General features: G+C 44.3%; 1 protein-coding gene across 2 annotated transcripts; it reads left to right on the top strand.

Annotated features, from left to right (window-relative positions):
* The first annotated feature begins 10 nt into the window (after window positions 1-10).
* Window positions 11-15,073, top strand: abhd5a (abhydrolase domain containing 5, lysophosphatidic acid acyltransferase a). 2 transcript variants are annotated; one of them, XM_028579824.1, is made up of 8 exons: window positions 11-128; window positions 2,199-2,279; window positions 4,382-4,467; window positions 4,775-5,150; window positions 9,024-9,178; window positions 10,877-10,988; window positions 11,707-11,893; window positions 13,391-15,073. In XM_028579824.1, exons 1-8 carry the CDS (start codon window positions 97-99, stop codon window positions 13,478-13,480), a joined length of 1,119 nt encoding a protein of 372 aa, XP_028435625.1. In that variant the 5' UTR covers window positions 11-96; the 3' UTR covers window positions 13,481-15,073. The 2 variants fall into 2 exon arrangements, with proteins under 2 accessions (XP_028435625.1, XP_028435627.1); XM_028579826.1 differs by lacking the exon at window positions 11-128 and adding an exon at window positions 2,006-2,079.
* The last annotated feature ends 6,152 nt before the right edge of the window (window positions 15,074-21,225 follow it).

A 21,225-nucleotide genomic window follows, 5' to 3' on the forward strand; every position in this document is an offset into this window, starting at 1 on the left:
CGCTCGGGGGAGCTGTCTCGGTCAACAAATCAAACGCCTTCAATCATGTTGACCCCTCCACGTCAGAGTGTCTCAGGCCAGTGTGTGTGAAGCAGAATGGCCGAGCAGGCGGTGACAGCGAACACAGGGTGAGTCAAAGACTATTAACTCACGGGCACGGCCCTGTGTGTAAAGTATGTACAGGAGCCATATTCAACATGTCCTATTCAAAATGTCATATTGAACTTTTCATATTCAGTGTGTCCGTCAGTATGTGATATCCGAGTGTATGTGGCTGCATTGTTGTTGTTGTCACACACCTGCAAAGGTGAAGAAGTTGTCTTAGATTTTGGATATTGTAATGTCATAATACGACATAAGTGGTGTCTTTTCCTGGTTTTAAAGGCTGTATCACAGTAAAGTGATGTCATTTTCTGAACTTACCAGACTGTTGTAACTGTTCTATTATTTGCCTTTACCCACTGATGATTATTAATCAAAAATCCCATTGTGTAAATATTTTGTGAAAGCACCGATAGTCAGCACTACAATATTGTTGCGGTATCGAGAGATATTTAGTCAAAAATATCGTGATATTTGTTTATTTCCATATCGCCCAGCCCTACTTGTACTTTACTTGAGTCTTTTCCCTTCATGCCACTTTCTACTTCTACTCCGCTACATTTCAGAGAGAAATATTCTACTTTTTACTCCACTACATTCATCTGTTACAGCTTTAGTTACTAGTTACTTTACACATTAAGATTTCTGCACACAAAACACATGTAGTTTATAAAATCTGATGTTTTATTATAAAGTAAACTAGCCGACAATATAACAGCCTACAGGTCCAGCTGAGATGATTAGACCATTAAACACACAACCGTTTGGATCCTTTACACTTTCGATACTTTAACTATATTTTCCTGATGATACTTAGAGACATTTTACTTAAGGAACCTTTTCAGTGCAGGACTTTCACTTGTAACGGAGTATTTTTACTGAAGCAAAGGATTGTAATAGAATACTTATATAATAACATAATATTTATTACAGCATCCTTTGCACTATGCTCCTTAATTAAGACAATAATCATTTATCATAAAATAATTTACTCCTACACACACTTTGAACTCTTCATTGCACTTCTGCCTCAACTTGTCTATATTGTTTCTGTTCATAGTGTGTATATATTTTTTGTTTTGTATGAGTAAGCACATTGTGAGCATTGTATAATCCAAAGCAAAATTCCTCGTTTGTGTCCTCATACCTGGCAAATAAAGCTGATTCTGATTCTGATCTGAATACTTCCTCCACCGCTGGTCTCAGGACACTCAAGACAGTACACCCATGTTGTCCTGGGTCGAAGACAGTAGTTCTGACCCTTTTCCCAGAGTGTGAGTTAGTATTTCTTTTTTTGGGCTGTTTTAATTTATTTTTTTATATTCTTTATTTATTGGACAATAGTGAAATTACAGTTGGGGAAGTGTGTATAGACACAACATGAACTCAGGGTATCTCCTCTCATTGCCCTTTTTTCTGTCCCTTCTATAACTCACAAAGATTTCAGAACTATTTGACAAGAACATGGGATATAAAGGTTACAGCATATTTACCACATAAGGGTTTGTCAGATATCATATGAAAAAAATAAAAATAATAAAAATAAATAAAAATAAATAAATTTTCATCGATAATTGTATAGATTAACAAGACCAGGATATACAAATATATATATCCCTGCACTATTCATCCAAACGATCCACATGTACACCTCCATATTTATACCTATACCTGCCCCTACACACATATTCATATGCATATACACACAGATACACATACACATACACACATATACATACATATATACATATACATACATACATATACATATACATGTACAATGTATGTACATTCATATATACATACACATAATACCCATACACATACATATTGTTTTAATTTATTTTATTAGATAGATCAGAGAGAGAGAGAGAGAGAGAGAGAGAGAGAGAGAGAGAGAGAGAGAGAGAGAGAGAGAGAGAGGATGACATGCTGCAAAGGGCTGCGAGTCTGAATCGAACCCGGGCCACTGCCAGTGTGAGTATCAGCATCTGCCGCAGCTGATGTTTAGAGAACCCTTTGTGTCGGCTGCTCCCATCATGCACCACAGCGGGACTGTTAACCACTGCCCGTGCTTTCTGTTCCATCTGCCGCAGGTTAGTTCAGAGAGTGATGTCTGTTGTCGGCGCTCACGGTCTGGTCAGCAGCGTGTGGGGCTACGTGGACGCCACCGTCAGGTAAGTCTGTCTCTGACGGGCTGAACGCACAGTTTTCAATGTGTTTATTGACATTTTTCAGACACAGATGATCATTCCGGTGGAAACATTACGGTTATGTATTTCCTAATACATATCTGTATCCATATCCTTTTAAAGTGGACAGCAGCAGAGGGTTTGACCTGGGGGATACAGGGAGGAGGAACTCTCTACGCCAGTTAGTCTCGGGGGTTGAAATGTGTTTTTGTATGTTAGCAGCCCAGTAATAGTGCATATCGCCAGGGAGCGCGAGGCGGCCACAGTTTGTTAGTCTCTGGGAAATACTTTTCTGGGTAGAAATAGAGGGAGGCATTGAAAAACAAACCGAAACTTGGGCACTTTTGCTGGGAATGGAAGTCTGATTTCATGTTACTGCTAAAGGGACAAAGTTGGCCTCTGGGGTAGACTAAATATTAGAAAGACCTCTCATCTGTACTGGTCGAGGCATTAAGTCTAAACCACAGACATCAGAAATCAGACAAGCTAATACACACTAATAACTTAAATACATATTGGTTATGATAAAGGCTCATTTGGCTTAAACCTGTGGATTTCTACTAAGTGATGGTGCAGGTAGGGCAGAGATCCAGTTAGGGTCCGAGACGTTGATATAATGATGATGATGATGATGACGATGACGATATAGGGTGTGTGAAGCATAGGGGATACCATGTGACTGGAGAACATGGAGTTGTGTGTGTGTGTGTGTGTGTGTGTGTGTGTGTGTGTGTGTGTGTGTGTGTGTGTGTGTGTGTGTGTGTGTGTGTGTGTGTGTGTGTGTGTGTGTGTGTGTGTGTGTGTGGAGCGTGGGGCTCTGCTGGCCTTCTGCTTTTCCTTCATCATATTGACGTCTCCACACATGGTCTCACAGACGCTTCACAGCCTGATGAACTAACATGTAATAAGAACATTCTGTTGGAAATAAAGTCTGCTATTTGACTTACTTGGCCTTACTTGGACTCAGACCTGAATTTCATCAGCCACATTAAGACAATAACAAAGTCGGCCTACTGTCACCTTAAGAATATGTCAAGGGTTAAAGGACTTAGTTCTCAGCAGGATTTGGAAAAACTCGTCCATGCTTTTATCTTCAGTAGACTTGACTAGTGTAATGGTGTCCTTACAGGTCTCCCTACAAAAAAAAAAAAGCAGCGTTCAGTTTTTATGCTCCACATAACTGGAACAAGCTCCCAGAAAACTGCAGGTAACTCTCAGCTCTTTTAAATCAAGGCTGATGATTTTGATGTTGCCTTTCTTTAATTTCTTATACTGCACTGTGAATTTTATTCTCGTATTTTATGTGTTTTAAAATTTGTATTCGTTTTTTAATTGCTCTGTAATGTTTTATGTAAAGCACTTTGAATTGCAAATTGCCTTGCCTTACTTTATATCTCTAGTGGAGAGCACACTACATCAACACAGCAAGCCTATGGAGTCCTCTCTGCTTTACACAGAGCCTTCCTATGGGGGAAGTCTTCTCTGCTTTACACAGAGCCTTCCTATGGGGGTTGGGGGGGTGGGGAGTCTTCTCTGCTTTACACAGAGCCTTCCGATGGGGGCCTTCTCTGCTTTACAGAAGAGCCACCACACCACACTGAGCAGCTGGCGATGATGAGATCAAACACAATACATGCTAACTTTCAGTCCTCAGGGTGCTATATGCTCTATTTAATATACTTTTAAAGTTGTATTCCTCGGTTTTTGTGTAAATCCTGTAAAGATGTGTGCGTGTGTGTGTGTGCGTGTTCTTGTTTAACTATATTCGTGGGGTCCAAAAAACGGCAGTCCAGCATACTTGTGGGGTCCCGACAGCTTTGTGGGGCCAAAATGCTGGACCCCACAAGTTTAAAGGGCTGTTTGAGGGTTAAGACTTGGTTTTAGGATTAGGGATAGAATTAGGTTATGGTTAGGGTGACGGTAAGGGTTAAGGTTAGGCATTTAGTTGTGATGGTTAAGGTTAGGGTAAGGGGCTAGGGAATGCATTATGTTAATGAAGGGTCCCCACAAAGACAGTGCCACAAACCTGTGTGTGTGTGTGTTTTGTGTGTGTGTGTGTGTGTGTGTGTGTGTGTGTGTATATATAGGTGGTGCTGGATCCCCAGCTGGCTGCCGTCATGGTGTCCCACCTCTAGCCTCCAGCTCCAGACTGCAGAGGACAGGATGCTGCGATGTAAGGACAGCTTCTCTAACTTTTAGTTTCCATCCATCCCCGAAGAGAGGAATGATTGCACGGTGCAACTTTCTACTGTAAAGTATATTTGTACAGTGTGAAGGAACTGCCACCATCGCCATACAGTCACTAACTTCTTACTGGATTGTTACAAAGTTGACCGTTTCCCCCTCGCTGAGGGATTGTCACATCAGTTTATTCTATGAAAATAACGCCATACGCATATTCCAGTCAAAAGAAACAGTCCCACATTGGCATTTGTTAGCTCTACGTTCCTCTCTTTCATTGCTCTTCGCTTTCTTTTCAGGTGTAGAAAGCGCTTTCTCCAAACAATACGTCCCCATCGCTAACGGCAAACAGCTGTGGACTCTGACCTTTAGCAGTGACCGTGTCAAAGACCGAACCCCCATGGTTCTGCTCCATGGGTTCGGAGGAGGCGTGGGCCTCTGGGCTCAGAACCTGGACGCTCTGTCCCAGTGCCGGCCCATCTGGGCCATGGACCTGCTGGGCTTCGGACGGAGCAGCCGGCCTCGGTTCTGCACAGACGCCCAGGGGGCAGAGGACCAGTTTGTGGAGTCCATAGAGCAGTGGAGGGCTGAAGTGGGTCTGGAGTCCATGATCCTGCTGGGACACAACCTGGGAGGATTCCTGGCTGCGTCTTACGCCATCAGATACCCCAGCAGGTGGGATTGTTTTTTGTTTTTTTTTCATTTGGAAGGGATCTTTTACTTTTCGGTGCCGATCTTTTGATATGAGCTGCATCTGAAACCTTCAGACACTGAGAGGTTGAGCCATGGCAGGTTATTGTAATATTTCAATGCATTATCAGACTTGTGATTGAGCTTGACCTAGGCGGATATATTGGATTCATCTTTTGTTATGCACTTTCTATACGAGCTCACCGTTTTTAATTGTTGTTCATTAAATTAATTGTTGGTGAAGGGGGGATGGCGACAACGTGAATATTGGGATCATTATCACAGAAAGGTAAAACAAATATTCACTTTAAGATGTTCTAAACATCTGTGGAAGCAGGACCCAGAGGATGTTTGGGTTTTGTGATGATCATTGAAAAGCACATAATGAGCTCTGGCATGAGTCATTCATTCAGACATGAGAACTATGACAGTTCTCAGTTTCTCAATGTGAGAATGCTGTCATGATAGGATTAGTAGGGCTGTGTATTGGCAAGAATACTGGCGATAGGATACGTATCACGATACATGGGTCACGATTCAATATATTGCGACATATTAAGATACTGTGCGTAAGGCGATATATTGGGATTTTTTTAAAGTCTCATTTTAGAAAAACTCATATCTAAAAAAAGACACGATGTTCTTAAAAGTCAAAGAAAATTACTTTAGGTTAACAATTCAGTACACAGAAAATCAAACTGCCAGTTTGGGATTGTGGTTCCCAGGTTCTTAGTGAGCTAATGTTGATATGCTAAAGTAGGCCAAAGTCAAAGGCAAAAAGTCTGGCACTGCTAGGCACTGTTAGGCAAGGACACTAGTGGTGTGTCTCAGCATAGCCATCTAGTGGAATGGGGTTTAAACACAACATAAACATGAACCACTGTCTAACATTAATATTTTTTAACGTAAAAAAACAAAAAAATCAATATTGCCTTTTTGAAAATCGATACAGTATTGCAATATAAAATATTGCGATATTCAAGTGTATTGATTTTTTCTTACACCGCTAATGATTGATCTATGCCCTATACATATATATTTAGCCCAGCTTTGCAATGCTGCGTTTACCTGAGAGAATTTAATATTATTACACCTTCCATATACAGTAAAAGTAATACATTACAGCATTTCAATACAATTTGGCCAATGAAAAAGTTGTATATTCATGTGGGCGAGACTGCTGCTGGTATATTTATCTACAGCATCATAGCTGATGAAGGCTGTAAAAATGTAAATGTGAAAATAAGACGGAGGGTATGAACATGTCCCGTTCCATAACTACTGAGCTTGAGACAATGTGACAATGGGAAACTACAGAGAACTATCAGCTGAGTCTGCAGCTCCCCTCGGAGCTTTAGAGAGTTTCAGCTCGTTGTTTATCTGTCCAGCTGCTACTTTACTGTTCTGGTTCCCTCTACCTGCTCAGCTCCAGACAGACATCAAGCAGCTAAAGAGACAGCTAATTCCCTTGGGAATTGGTAGAGACCAAAAACATCTTAAAGACAGAATATTGGACTGCCATTCATCGAGATCACTGGAAAAGCTGGGCTGTCTCTGCAGCAGAATGGTGCAAACATGTTTTAGATTGGTGCTACGTGACCAGAGAAAATCACCTTTCGCTCAAATGGTAGAACACCTCCCCACTACCAGAATGCACTGCGCTGCACCGGACCAATAAAGCTCCCGCTGGTGGGGAACGTAACACGAGCACGTCACAGAGAGCAACATGGCGGCCTGCTGTATTTACATTGTATTCCATATTACAGTTAAACGATGAGCTGTAATGTGTTTCTGAAAACATGAGGCGAGAAGTAGGCAATGCAGTAACAGAATCATAGTTTCCATTTCATCACCACTGCAGAGTTTTACTGTCTCATCTGAGTTTAAGTGAGAGAGGGGCGGATGTCTCTCTTGATCCACTTCTATATTCTTTGTGTCCACAGGTGGAAGTACAGTGTGTAGTTAGAGCCACAGGCCTAAAGCTGGCAGCAAACCTCCAAGTGACTAGCCTGGCTACGCCCTCCTACGTACTTCCGCTCAATTTTCATTTCCCTTCAGTACTGCGTCTGGGTTCGCGGTATATTCTTGGGTTTTCTCCAGCAACATTTTTGGCGGTCCAGTCAGCGAACAGAGGGAGTGGCTGAGAACGATGACGTTGAGGCCGTGCGCTAGTTTGAGTTGCGGCGGAGAAAGACGCGAGCTAAGCCATTCGGTCCGTTGTGGCAGCGCTGCCAAATATCCAGAAGTTAAAGCCCGAGCAAGACCAATCTTTGCTGGGTTTTGTTGGGGGCCATGGTGTTGTGGCCCCTCTTCCCCACGGGGTTCGGGAATAGTTAGATTTTCCAGCTCGCTCCGTTAGTGGTGAAGGAGTTGGCTAAGGCTAACGCTAGCGATGCTAAGCCGACGTCACGACCAAACGTTAGCGATTGGTTATGGCAGATCCAGAGTGGCTCTGGGCAGATCCAATAGTTTTAAACTTCCACAGAGTACCTGCCTTCTAGAAAGCATTTGTCAATGGAGAGTGCCCAGACTCTCTGTACAAATGAAATGTACGAGAGTCTCGTAGGACCAGGCTACCAAGTGACATCTTTTGCGTCAAACGCGTCGCTTGGCGTTTTCCTGCTGGCCTGTGAGCAGCGAGATGTGGGGAAGTTTACCAGAGTTCAGTTACACATACTACTAACATTGTTCTGATACGCACCTTGCTTGAAAATCAGCAACGCTATGTCAGTGTTGGGTTCACAACTTTCCACTGACAAAACATCAGTTACCGCAGGTTCGAGCTGCTGAAGAAGACCATGTGATGCGGTCCACAGTCCCGTAAGAAGGGAGAAAAGTGGACCTTGAGTGGAGAGAATGATCCTTTTATCGCGGCTGTTCATAGACCAAAGAAGAAAGAGGCAGGCCCTGCCCAGAAGGAGAGAAGTGACCGTGACTGGATGGTTCTGCCTTTCAGTGCGAAAATGAGTGTAGGAACAGGACGACCATGTCGTAGCAAAGTGAAAACAGCCTCTCTGATGTATCTCTCTCCAAGGGAGATCTCTTATCAGCCTCCTTCATCAGTAATGCTCAAAATGCCTCATCCTGTCCTCTTATTGTTGTCTCAGTGTTCCAAACAGCCGCGACATGCTTTCCATCAGGGATGTGTGTCCTTCCTTATTCTGGCTGAATGCTGCTCACCGTTCGTGTTATGGCCTAGAGAGAGAGAGGCGGTGTGTAATGGAGATTTTTGGGTTGTTTGTGTGCAGCGTGTCCATCGTTCCCTCCAGTGCCTGTGGTATTCATTCATTCCTAAAGTATAATTTGGCTATTTTCATAGCTTTGGTCATCGTTACTATCGGTTGCAATGTATTCACCAAAGTCATCGCTTAAACAGGTCACAAACAAACCATCAGTTTACTGATCTCAGCCACGTTATACGGAGGGCAAACTGATATTGATATTAAAAACAGGCGCTAAGTGGACTGCTTCATGCGCTCAGTTTTTCCACAGTGGTGGTTAACTAGCATTCCTGGTATACATCCTATATTTCATACTGTGTGTCTGTGTCTGTGTGTCTATGCCTGTGCCTGTGTCTGTGCCTGTCTCTGTCTGCATTTCTGTGTGTCTGTGTCTGTGTGTCTGCATGTGCGTGTGTCTGTGTCTGTGCCTGTCTCTGTCTGTGTGTCTGTGTGTCTGCGTGTCTGTGTGTCTGTGTCTGTGTGTGTCTGTGTCTGTCTGCACGTCTGTGTCTGCGTGTGCGTCTGTCTGCGTCTGTGCCTGTCTGCGTCTGTGTGTCTGTGTGTCTGCGTCTGTGTGTCTGCGTGTGTCTGTGTCTTCGCCTGCGCGTGTGCGTGTGTGCGTGTGTGTGTCCTGCAGAGTGAAGCACATGGTGCTGGTGGAGCCCTGGGGTTTCCCTGAACGCCCGGACACAGCAGAGGCCGACCGGCCCATCCCGGTGTGGATCAAAGCCCTCGGGGCCATGTTCACGCCCTTCAACCCTCTGGCTGGCCTGAGACTGGTGGGGCCGCTCGGTAAGATGGAACAACAAGACAGAGGGCAGAGCAGATGAAGAAGAAGAGTAGCGGAGCATCTGTAGCATACAGAGGGAAAAATGAATGAGAAATATGAAAATATGTGAATAATAATGTTGACTATACAGTTGAATCAAGGCCGTGTAAAGACTCAAGGTGTGGTAAAATGGTTTGCTAAGAGCGTTCTTGACTGTGAAGGCTCACACACCTTCAATCTGAACGTTCTGGTCCTTAGACCTTCATCCAGACTGCGATCAATTTTTTTTATTGAAAACAACATTGGCATATACTGTAGTGTTCAATTTCACACTAACATTCTCACTTAGAGCAGTCATTCACACAGTGTGAATCACACTTGGAGCAAATAATCTCAATAACATACATTGTATATAGCCACCCATTTAGCTATGGCTGCAGTAAGTTTGTCGCGTTGAAAGTAGCCAGTTGAGGTGGTTCGTGCATCTGGTAAGGATGCCCCCTGGGCGCCTCCCTAGGGAGGTGTTCCAGGCATGTCCAGCTGGGAGGAGGCCTCGGGGAAGACCCGATTATATCTCCAACCTGGCCTGGGAACGCCTCGGGAACGCCTCGGGATCCCCCAGTCAGAGCTGGTTAATGTGGCTCGGGAATGGGAAGTTTGGGATCCCCTGCTGGAGCTGCTCCAGCTTGTTCTTAGTTGTGGTATCCATATGCATCTGTCTGAAGTCATCCCTTGTCGCCTGACTTTGACGAGGGGGGGGGCGGAGAATTGGCATCAGTTGTGTGCCCGGCCATCAAGTGGTATTTCAGACTGGACGTGTTGCGATGATAGCTCAGTTCACAACGACCAAACCCACCGATCACTTTGGTCTTGTCAATGGAACCATTTGGCAACTTTTTAAAAGTAAACTTTCCATTCAGAATTTTACTGACATCCATTTCGGCGTCTCGCGCTCGCCATCCACTCAAAACCTAACGTTAGCCTGCTACTCTTTGGCCGGCTCGCAAGCCCAAACAAGTGTGTGCGGCATGCCTGTTGTTTAGTTTCCGGTCTAGCTAGATCCGGTGTGGTGTTGTAGTTTTTCTAACGTTACTAGTTGTTGCAACAGCATGTGAAAAAAACTACAAAGTTTGCTAGCCCAAAAAGAACATAATGTCGCTTTTTGAGTGAGATACGGTTTCTGAATGTCACCTGCCTTCAGTCTCCGGGCGAGCTGTTCAAAATCTGCACAGCTTTCTACGTCACAAGCCGAAACGAGCTGGCTAACCGTTAGCATGCTAGCGTTAGCATGCTAACTGACCGAAGTTGGAGAAACAACCTTTCTTTTACTGTCTATGGAGCTAGCTAGCTGACATGATCTACATGTGAGCTACTGCGCATGTGCGAGTGCAATCAGAGATAGTACAGAATAAGAAAAGAGGTCTCACTCTGTAGCTAAAAATAAAAATATGGTGTTTTTTAAAAATTAAACCATGTAAATCTATTCTGGTACAACCTTAAAATACAATTATGAACCTGAAAATGGGCATAATATGGGCGCTTTAATATACAGAAAACTAGTTTGACTACTAATGAAATCCAGTATGAAGAATTCCACTACAGCTGATTTGTAATGTTTTGGTCCAGACTTTAAAGCGTGGTTCCTGTTCATGTTCAAGTGTAATGAGGCAGCGTCGTCTCTTGGTTTTGACACCTGAACGTCCCCTCTGTGTCCCCTGCAGGGCCCACTCTGGTCCAGACCCTGAGACCCGACTTCAAGAGGAAGTTCTGCTCCATGTTCAGTGACAACACTGTGTCCGACTACATCTACCACCTGAACGTGCAAATCCCCAGGTGTGTGGGAGTCATCGGACCCTATCTTGCACACCGGCGCGGCACAGCGCAGCACGAAACCCGACGCAAGTGTCTTTGCTAGTTTAAGACCGACGCAGTTGTCAATTTCCCGTCCAGCGCCCGCGTCGTTTAAATAGCAAATGCACCTGCACCCATCTGTGCACCCATAGGCGTGCTGGTCTTACAGGGAGGTGTGTTCAGGTGCATTCTGGGCGTATTGCTATCTTGAGGCAGCGGGAAATGATCGCGCCATTGACCAACAAAAACTTGGTCTGAAGTCTATAACGCAGCATTTCATTGTCATGCACCACACGCACACTATGCTTGTTACACACACACACACACACACACACAGGGAAGCGCCGCAGCACACAAACACGCAAAAGATTACAAATAAAAATATTACGGTGCAAATCCGCCATCATAAAAGCATTGCGCCAAGGTACAAAGGGAATGGGAGATGATCTCTGATTGGTTTATAGCATGTTACGCCCAAAACACACCTATGAATTAATGAAGACACTAAGGACAACCCTTTTGAACCATGCGCCCGGCGCACGGACCCTTTTTTCAGCTAGCAAAAGTGGATTCGGACACGCCCTAAACGCACCAGCGCCATGCACTTTACGCCGTGCGCTTATCATTAAAATAGGGCCCCTTGTGTCTGTTTATGCTGAACGTATGCCTGGTCAGTTCTTCTTCTCTTGTACCGTTCCAGTGGGGAAACTGCCTTTAAGAATATGACCAACTCCTTTGGCTGGGCTACCAGACCCATGCTGCACAGGATGGACCAGCTTCAGCCCAAGATCCCCATGGCCATCATCTACGGCTCCCGCTCCAGCATCGACAGCAGCGCCGGCAGCAGCATCAGGGAGAGCCGGCCACACTCCCATGTGGAGATCACAGTGAGTTGATGAGAGAGGCATGCGCTTCGTTAATAATCCATATGATGTAAATCTGTATTCATGTATTGATTTCCCTATCTAGTGATGTGCATTCATACAAGGTCAATGAGTTCAACTTTCAACCTTTTTACATACGGACTAATTGCTGTCATGCTAAAAAATGGAAGTTGAGCTGTCTGGAGCTCCTGACATGCTAATGCCAAAATGGCTGCCATTCCTTCCCCGCCACCGACCCGCCAGTCAACTTGAAGTCAGCACTATTAGGATAGTCACATGTTCCCACAAAAAACAAAAAAAACAATCGTCGGAACGTCTGCTTCAGGATAAGAACAACGAAGGTAAATGATAGAGTGTGGTCTAGACCTGCTCTTTATGAGAAGTGTCCTGAGATAACATGATATGATTTGACACCATAAATAAATACTTCATTGAATTGAACTGTCTCTTCAAAAAAAAATATCCACCAATAAAAGTGACTCGGGGTGTCATCATGTGACAGTGTGACAACAGAGAGAAACTTTGGCAACATGACAAGTCAAAGACCATGAATGCACCTTGAGTTTAGAAATGATTCCCAGGGCCAAACACTGACCTCCATGCTTCATAGTAACAAATTTTGACCCGAATTGACGCCTTTTTATGAGATCAGTCTGGTCGCATGCAAATGTGACGTCATGGGAGCGCCGTAGCTACTTATACTCGACACTAGTTGCAGTCTTCTCCTGAACAGAGGTGGCGCTAATGAACAAAGGCTACCGACTTTGCTCTTTCTACGGACTAGAAGAAGAAAAAGGTAAACGTCGGCAGAACTGGCAGCAGCATTGCCGTCAATTCTTCCATTTGATTGGATGACCTACTTGGTGCGATCGAGCCTTTCATTCACCATAAAAGAACTCCTCTTAACCCGGTAAGTTTACCAGAGAGACTTGCAGTCACTGTGAGAGTCCTGGCGTCCGGTTGTCCGCGAACTCTTCCGTGCTTCCTGCTTCCGCTTTGTCACGCGCCACTGAAATAAAAATAGAGTGCGGTGCGCCCTCTGGTCGCGCACTCAAAATCCTGGCGCGCCAGCGAGATCTACGTCATTTTGACGTCACATTCGCGCACGCCAGCTCGGCTGCGGCGACCGTAAAATGGCCCTGACAGTGATAAGAGTAAATGCGTTACAAAAGTAACCCAGTTACAGTAATGTATTCGTTTTTGCTGTAACGCAGTAATATAACATGTTTTTACGTCCGTTTCGGAACCGAAATTTGCGTCCTAATCCGGTCCGATACCGACCGGTTGCGTAGGAACCACTTCGGGTTTCGGTACCCAAACCTACTGCCAAGTCATACTTCCGCTTTTATTTTGGTGAAAGTAACTCAAAAGTAGTGTAAAGCATTACCATAAAGAGACTAATCACTCTCAAATGACAGTAACTAGTAATCAATAATGGATTACATTATGGAAGTAACTTGTCCAACACTGATGACTGATCCGGTTTGGATGGTCCCGCAGACAATCCGCGGAGCCGGACACTACGTGTACGCTGACCAGCCCGAGGACTTCAACCACACGGTCCTGCAGGTGTGTGACCAAGTGGACTGAAGCTGGACTCAACAAGGCTATTTTTATATCTTGTGTGAATAGATAGCTGTATCACTGCATCCTCTGTGAAGAAACACAGTAAGACTCAATACATAAGTAAAGTCCTTTCTTATATGATATAATGATGTTCTATTTAGTCACATCTTTCCCGGTCTGGTTGTGACACAGACAGGAAGTGGACTCTTCAGTACATCGCTGCCTTCAACACCAGGAAGCAGCTAGACATGTATCTGCAGTCACGACCAATCTCTTTTTATAGTGTCTCTGCCCTCTGATTGTTTTTGGCTTTTCTTTTTTTTAACTCAAAAGTTGATTTAATTTGCTTTTGTTATGAATATGAAGCCAGATCAGCTCTATGGTCTGTTAAACCTACAGGAGTGTTGTACACCTGCTTCATACCTTTCTGACTGCTGTCTACAGGAAACATCTTAAACCATTTCAATGCATACTTTAATTCTCAGTGAAAGCATCTTTCTACGTGCCATTGATTTTCTGCTGAGCCACACAGTATAATTGCATACGTGAGATACGTTTCAATTTCTTTGATGTTCACACTAATAATCTTTCCCAGACAAATATTAAGCCTGAAAATGATCATTAGATGCATTTTAGAGAAATGCTAGTTGAAGTTGACTAGCCCCTCACACGTTCACAAGATGCCAGGATGCAGCCCTGGGACCCGTACGTCGGGACGTCCCGTGCACATAGTGCCCATGGCTCTTAGTGAAGACGCTGCCTCCTGAGCTTTTGGCCAGAGTGTTGGTGTTCAGCTCTGTGTCAGTGGGGGCAGCCAGCTCACTAAATGCTTTCGATGCATTTTAGAGAAATGCCAATCGAAGTTGGTTCTTATTGCTAATCTCAACTGTAACATTGTCATGTCATCTGTGCATCTGGACTCTCCGCTGTCTAAAAAACAAACATTAAGAAAAGCAACATGATTTTTTATATATATATATATTTAGACAAATGGAAAAACCTAGAAGTTCCAGATGTCTTCTGTGGCTGTGAAGCTACTTCCTGAAGTCTAAAAAAATATTGCCCGTGTATGTCACCAGGGTAATCTCACTTAGGGCGCGCATCAACGGGAAGTGTAAGATCCAGTGATTTTAGACCCATACTGTGGACTAAAAAGTCAGGATTTCTTGAGCTCCAATCTTTTTTAAATCCGTCTCTCTCAGGTCACTTAAGTGCAATACTGAATCACTGCAGTGTTTCAATGTAAATTACAAATAATTTACATGTGAAAGAACCAGTGGCCAGTCTGCTAAGCTTGTATACATGATCAATTGAGAGGCCTGTCTACCTCTTCTGATGATGACTTTAGAAAAAATATATATGTAGTTGAACATAGTTGATTTTCTAATTGAAATGCTCGTGTCTATAATATGAAAGGCAGAAACTCCGAGTTTAGAGAGGTGGTAGGAAGACAGTCACGTTGACGTGTAACTGTTTCCCGAGATATATATATATATATACACACAGCACAGCAGCCTTATCATTTGTCATAGGGAAAAATGTCTTTGTATTTTGTCTGCCGTTCTTAAATCAGTTGCTTAATGTTCATTGTCGACAAATAAAAAAAAGAAATGTGAATTGTGCAAATTATTTCCTTCTTCCTCTTGAAATGTAAACACAAATAAATAGTTGTTAGCTGTAGTATGATCACGGTTCCCTCGCTTCTCTGCCTTCTGTCACACATGAATAGCGTAGGTCTAACTTGTGTTTGCGTTGTATGTTTAATCTGCGATGCAACCCTTTGATTCTGCCTCTGACCCTCTTTTGCTTTTCATTGAAATGGAGCAAGATAATCCCCCCACCGCCCCCCGCTCTCCCCGCTCTCCCCGCTCTCCCCCCTCCACTGTCAGCCCTCTGCCAGTGAGAGAAATGATTTCGATGCATTTGTGTTCATCAAAGGGCCTCTGTCCTGTAGTTTCCCCTCACTGCCACTAGAGAGCACTCATATGATAAATGAGCAGATGTGGAGCTTGTGGAAGAGTCGTTTTCTCTTTTGCATTAATCTCTCCATTCATTTCCACCTTTTTATTCCATTAGCAGAGAAAGCCGTCTGAAACTAACGTGAGATACGTTTCCACATTGCCGCGTGAGCAAAAGGTCTTCTGAGGATAGCTGCTGTGGGGCAGGGAGTGTTTTTCGTGGACCTCAGATGGTCCTCACATCCAACCTCAAACATTAACACGGACATTGATCGTAAAAGACATCCTATCTGCTCTTTGATCGATACAGGGGAAATATGCAAGCTCATGTAAAAGTATTTCCGAGTCATATGGAGGGCAGTTTGTCCCACTCGGCTGTTTGGAGTTGAGGTGGGTGTTTCTGAGGTAGCTGTTGATTAGCCTAAGAAACAGAAGGAATCTCATTCATTTCATTAAGGAACTTACATACATTTGTATGAGAATATTACATCATGCTGTGTGTCTGCCTCATATTGAGAATTTATTTGCAGCCTTCCCACCCACTAACACAGAAAAATTAGAGCTTTCTTGGGTGGTTTATCAGTGGCATTAGCTGGATTTCAAGTAATTAACTTGGAGCACACCTCAGGGTGCACACGATAAAGCTCCAGTAATGCCATCATTTCTCTGACATGAGAGTGTTAAACACACCATGGCAGGGTGGGGCCGCTACACACCTGTGAGTCACTCCACTGACACAATGTCCCACTGATGAGTCACAGGATTGATTACTGGAGCTGGAGTTTCCTAACCGTCCTCCAGTCACAGTTAAAGCAGACGGGAAGTGCTCCATCATCAGAAACCAGGTCCAAACGAAGGCCACTGCTCCCATGTGTGGAGGAGCAGCAGGGAGTGCTGCCACCGTGTTTGGAGCCATTGGACACAGTGCTGCCGTTCCAGTCATTTAGAAAGAGTCTGTTTTGCTGAGTCATGGCAAAAAGCTTCTCCAACAGACAGCTATTAAAGAGCTTCTGTATCATGCAGTTCTCTATCATGTCTGAACTCTCTCCACCCTACATGTTCCATCTATACAGGGACTGAGGGGGGCTTTGGTTAGCAAGGACGGCATCAATTAGGGCATCATATTCCCATCATTGTCATTGTCATTGCAGTTGGTCAAGGCCTCATCTCCACTCTACACCTTGCCCCCCTGGCTGTAATTCTGCACCAAGGCTGAATTTCGGGAGAGACTTCAGATACAGTATTAGGGGACCACTGAGGCCTATATAAAAGCATCCAAAAAGCAGCATGTCATGGGACCTTTAAAGGTGCTCCTATGGTTACTCCCTTCCACAGAAGGCCAGCTGTCCTGGATTTGGATGTGATGCTGTCAGCCTTACAGCAGGAGCCATACGCAAAGTCATGATGTCATGTTGCAATGGCTTTATCTCAAGTCAGCAGCATACGTGTTGGCCATTGTGTCAGCAGAAGGAAGGTGAGAGATCCATGCCCTTTCGGAACCCACAAGGATTGCTGCCGCTTCCTGCTGGTAGATGCTGGTGTTGCTACGAACCCTCCATTCCACCCTGAGCTCTTGTCTTAAGCAGATGCTGGCCTATCTGTGGAGCTGCACCCTTTCCACCCCTCTCTGGACTGTGAAGAAAGGGTTGAGTTGGGACTCACTGTGCCTGCCAGGGACTAAATAGTTCCTTTATTGGCCAGGCTGTTGTCAATATATGTTCAATATGTTAAACTGTTCACTTAAATCTTTAGATATACTAAAACTCCCTGTTGAAGCTCACACTTAACACACAAAAATATTTCATATCAAGATATGACAAATATACTCTGCAAAATGACATGTACTATAATCAAGTAGATGTTCAAAACAATGACTTGTGCACCATAGTTATGCAGTGCATTATATGTATAAAACATGAACTTCAAAAACTAATTTTGACTCATTATATTTTGGTTCCACTCATTATCAAGGGAAAAGTGGTTGCTGGTCATTACAGAAACATATTTTCCATGGTAACATACAAGCATAGATTTTGGGGTGCCACTGTACAAATCGTGAATAAGTAGTGTATCAAATGCTCATAATGCTGAGTCATTTTATTTTGAAAAGACTAAGGAATACAGAGAGATTGTGTTTGGAGTGAACAAGCAGGCCTGTTTCTTCCGTGTATCGGCCCCATTTCACATGTCTCTGTCTTTAATAATACTCGGGACGGACTGGACACTGATTTTGTGAGTGAGCAGAGGAAGAGGAAAAGGAATGAAGGCCGAGCAGAAAGACCTTTACTCTGGAGCACAGACCAGGCTAGACCAGGCTCCTCTTGTCTGGGTTGCTAGGAAACCGGCCAGGCGCCTGATCTAATTTATTAAATCCAGCCTCTCGCCTCCTCTATATCGCTCTCTTTCTCTTCCTGTGTCTGTCGCGCTCGCTCACTTTCGGCGTCCATGCTGCTTTCCCTATCCGTCGTTATCTTTGCCACCCTCTAAGGCGCTTATCTCCCTCCCTACCTCTCCTCTCCTCTCCTCACTCCATCTCTTCCCCCTCTCTCGACCAGGCGCTCCCCAGCTGCATGTGTGTATGTGGATATATATGTCTTTTTTCTCTCTCTCTCTCTCTCTCTCTCTCTCTCTCTCTCTCTCTCTCTTTCTCCCCCCCCCATCCTCCCTCCATCTCAGACCTCAGACAGTGTATCCTCTCCGGCTGTGCGGCAGCGCCACCCCCATATCTTTCACAGCGAGCCGTGAGTGCCGCCCTCAGGCAGGTCAGACCTTCTGTGACTTACCAAGCACACAAAACACACACACACATATAAACAGACACACACACACACACACACACTGCATTAGCATTTAGACTGTGACTTTGACTTGCTTTGCTCCTGGAGTCTAGATTTATAAATGCTGATGCATCGGCTGTTCACTACAAAGCGCTCTGCTGTGCTCATTGCCTGAATTATTCAACATTGCCATCGCCATCTTCAACCTGATCAGTGATCGTTCATGATAATCAATGGATCGAGCAGGTATACATAGAGAATGCTTTTGAGTGCCTTTTGCCGAGGAATAGTTGTGTTTTCTTCCCAGATAGAAACACAGAAAGTGTGTGTATAGGTTCTCCGGGAGTTGCCAGTGTTTCAGTGTCGCTTTTACATGCATGCTGCGACGGCTGAGGGCTGACACCTACAAATACAATTTCAGATAGACCAGCTATTGGTCAATGTGATGCTTGGAGTTTCTGTAAAGTCCTTCTTACGCTTCAGGTAACTGCTGTCTGGCAACGATACGATAATGGCAAATGCTGAAACTTAGTATAAGGTAGATGCTATAAGGTATCTGACAACAATAGCTCCTGTCGGTACTAGGGGTGGTACGGTTCATGAAAAAACATCCGAACCGTACGGTTCGCTTGTCTCGGTTCGGAACGTGTGTGCGTAGCGCGGTTCGTCAATACACTTCTAATGTGCACAAACCACTTACTGCCGTTGTGCCGGAAATGACGAGCAGCATGGCAGATGATTGGACCAACGCGTCACGTGGGGCTGGCTGGTCTCAAATTTCAAAACAGACTCTAATGGCGTCTCGTTGTGAATACGATCTCGTATTTTACGAAAATAGTTCACCGAAACGTGTTTCTGAAAACATTTGAAGCGAGAAATAGTTGCTAAATCTGTCTTCATTTCAGATCGACAAAGGTCAGTTTAAAAGATTTTCGTCAGATTTTGAGAGGTGGCGAGCCGACCACTCCTCAACGGTGGTGTGTGGAGTGCTGCAGGTCACGTCACCTGTATTTTTGTAAGAGCTACACTGAAGTTGTTCAGTTGTTATTCTGTAATATTTCAATCTTCATGTGCTAAAAAGGGCACATATGTTCCTGTAAATGGCGATACACATAATAAATGAAAAGCTTGTTGAAATCAACATTGTCTTCCCTCTTGCTGTATCAAAATCTCACCTTGCTTTCCTCAGAGATGGTCCCAATAATGTGCTTAAAGTTAAATTCCGTTTGTGCATGATTACAAGATAGAACCATGTTTTAATACTGTGTCCTACATTGTGGATAATTAAGCTATATATCATATGCTGTATATATAAGTATATTTCGGGAGTGTTAAAGATTAAAGAAAAAATAACAACAAGAACCGTACAGAACCGAAAACCGTGACCCTAAAACCGTGATACGAACCGAACCGTGGGTTTTGTGAACCGTACCACCCCTAGTCGGTACAAAACTGTTCTGCTGCATGTGTTAAGTGCCTAAAGAACCTAGGAAAGTCGTGAAGTCAGCAAACTGACTCTGCAATGTAGTTTGTTTCTTTTTTTTTTTAAACTCTCACTTTAATTTCATAGCCAGTAAGACTTTAGTGATGTGTTGATTGGTTACAAGGAAGAAAGGAGGAAGCGTGGAGGAATTGAACACCGACTGTGATCTTCTCTGCTGGGTATCCTGGCTGTGTGTCGGATGGTTAGCTGGCCTCCGTACCGCCGTCGGTTTGCAGTGGGACTTTAGGGGCTGTGGTGTCCTTTTCGCCGGGACTTAAAGCTCCCCCTATTCTGCTCATTTTCAGTTTATACTTGTATTTTGTGTTTCTAATAGAACATGTTTGCATGCTTTCATTTTCAAAAAACACGTTATTTTTCTACTGCCTGTCTGAATATACCTGTATTCACCCTCTGTCTGAAACGCTCCGTTTTAGCGCCTGTCCCTTTAAGACCCCCTCCCCCCCTCCTGAAAAAGCCCAGTCTGCTCTGATTGGTGAGTGTTTCCAGGTCTTCAGCATCTGTGCTCGAGGGATGCTCTGCACCATCACTGCAGCCGGGGATTGACTGTAACGGTACTGCAGCGGCACATTCTACCTATATATAGTATAGTTGTAGTGCTGACGGCTCGTTTAAAGGAACAGTTTCTGAATACGGGCTATGTGCAGTTCTCTGTGGATTGAGCGTTTTGATGCTTTCACAGTATTTATATTCACCTCCACCTGCTCACTTTTTACAATAAGCTTTAACGTTAGCTGGATCCTGGAGTGCTGGCGCCATTCACCCGGGTGACTCTTTTTCTGTGTGCCGATCTGATGGCTTTATGATGAATCACGCACGCAAGTTGAAGGAGCTGATGGGATAACATTTCCCTGGAATTGCACCCCGTATGATTTCATGTGACAAATGAACATGGTGACTGAGTGATCTTGTCACTTGTCCTGCCCAGCATTCCAATGGCCTCAACCGTAGACACATCACCCGCATCGCTCTTTATGTTTTCAACTGCTTTCTTGCGAATGATCTCTGAAATCTAGAGTTAATATTGTGTGAATATACATATGTGTGAAAATCAAAAGCAGAAGGGTATTGATATTATTTTTTTTTTGCTCATTGTGCTGTTACACAGCAGCTCCCGTCACGGTTCAGCACAGGTCAGGAGAAATAAAAGGCTGTGTGATGATGAGGGAACACTCTCCTCACCTCCTCGAAATGTGTTTAAGCATCAGTGGAATAATCTGCACACAGACACACACACACACACACACACACACACACACACAGAGCCTGGCATGTACTTTATAATTAGAATCTACAGTCATAAAATGGAGACGATGTACAAGGCATCACACAGAAGACAGCCACAGTTGCCCTCCACATCCCGCTGCCGAGAAGCAAGAGAGCTGCCCCCTGGGAAATGTGGTTCTTGTCATCATCAAGGCTGTAGTCGATGGTGACCTCAGCAGAATGAGATCAGTGGCACCACCGTGAGCGTGTAAGCCTCAGTCATCATTTTGTCAGCCACAGTGACACAGCGAACTGGGAGGCAGCAGG

Source organism: Perca flavescens, chromosome 6 (assembly GCF_004354835.1).
Source record: "Perca flavescens isolate YP-PL-M2 chromosome 6, PFLA_1.0, whole genome shotgun sequence".
Lineage (NCBI taxonomy): Eukaryota > Metazoa > Chordata > Actinopteri > Perciformes > Percidae > Perca > Perca flavescens.

Bases quoted from the DNA above. Each gene is read 5' to 3' on its own strand.
- abhd5a (XM_028579824.1), top strand. From the start codon at position 97: ATGGCCGAGCAGGCGGTGACAGCGAACACAGG. The intron at 129-2,198 runs GTGAGTCAAAGA...CATCTGCCGCAG, and splicing joins GCGGTGACAGCGAACACAGG to GTTAGTTCAGAGAGTGATGT. The intron at 11,894-13,390 runs GTGAGTTGATGA...ATGGTCCCGCAG, and splicing joins ACTCCCATGTGGAGATCACA to ACAATCCGCGGAGCCGGACA.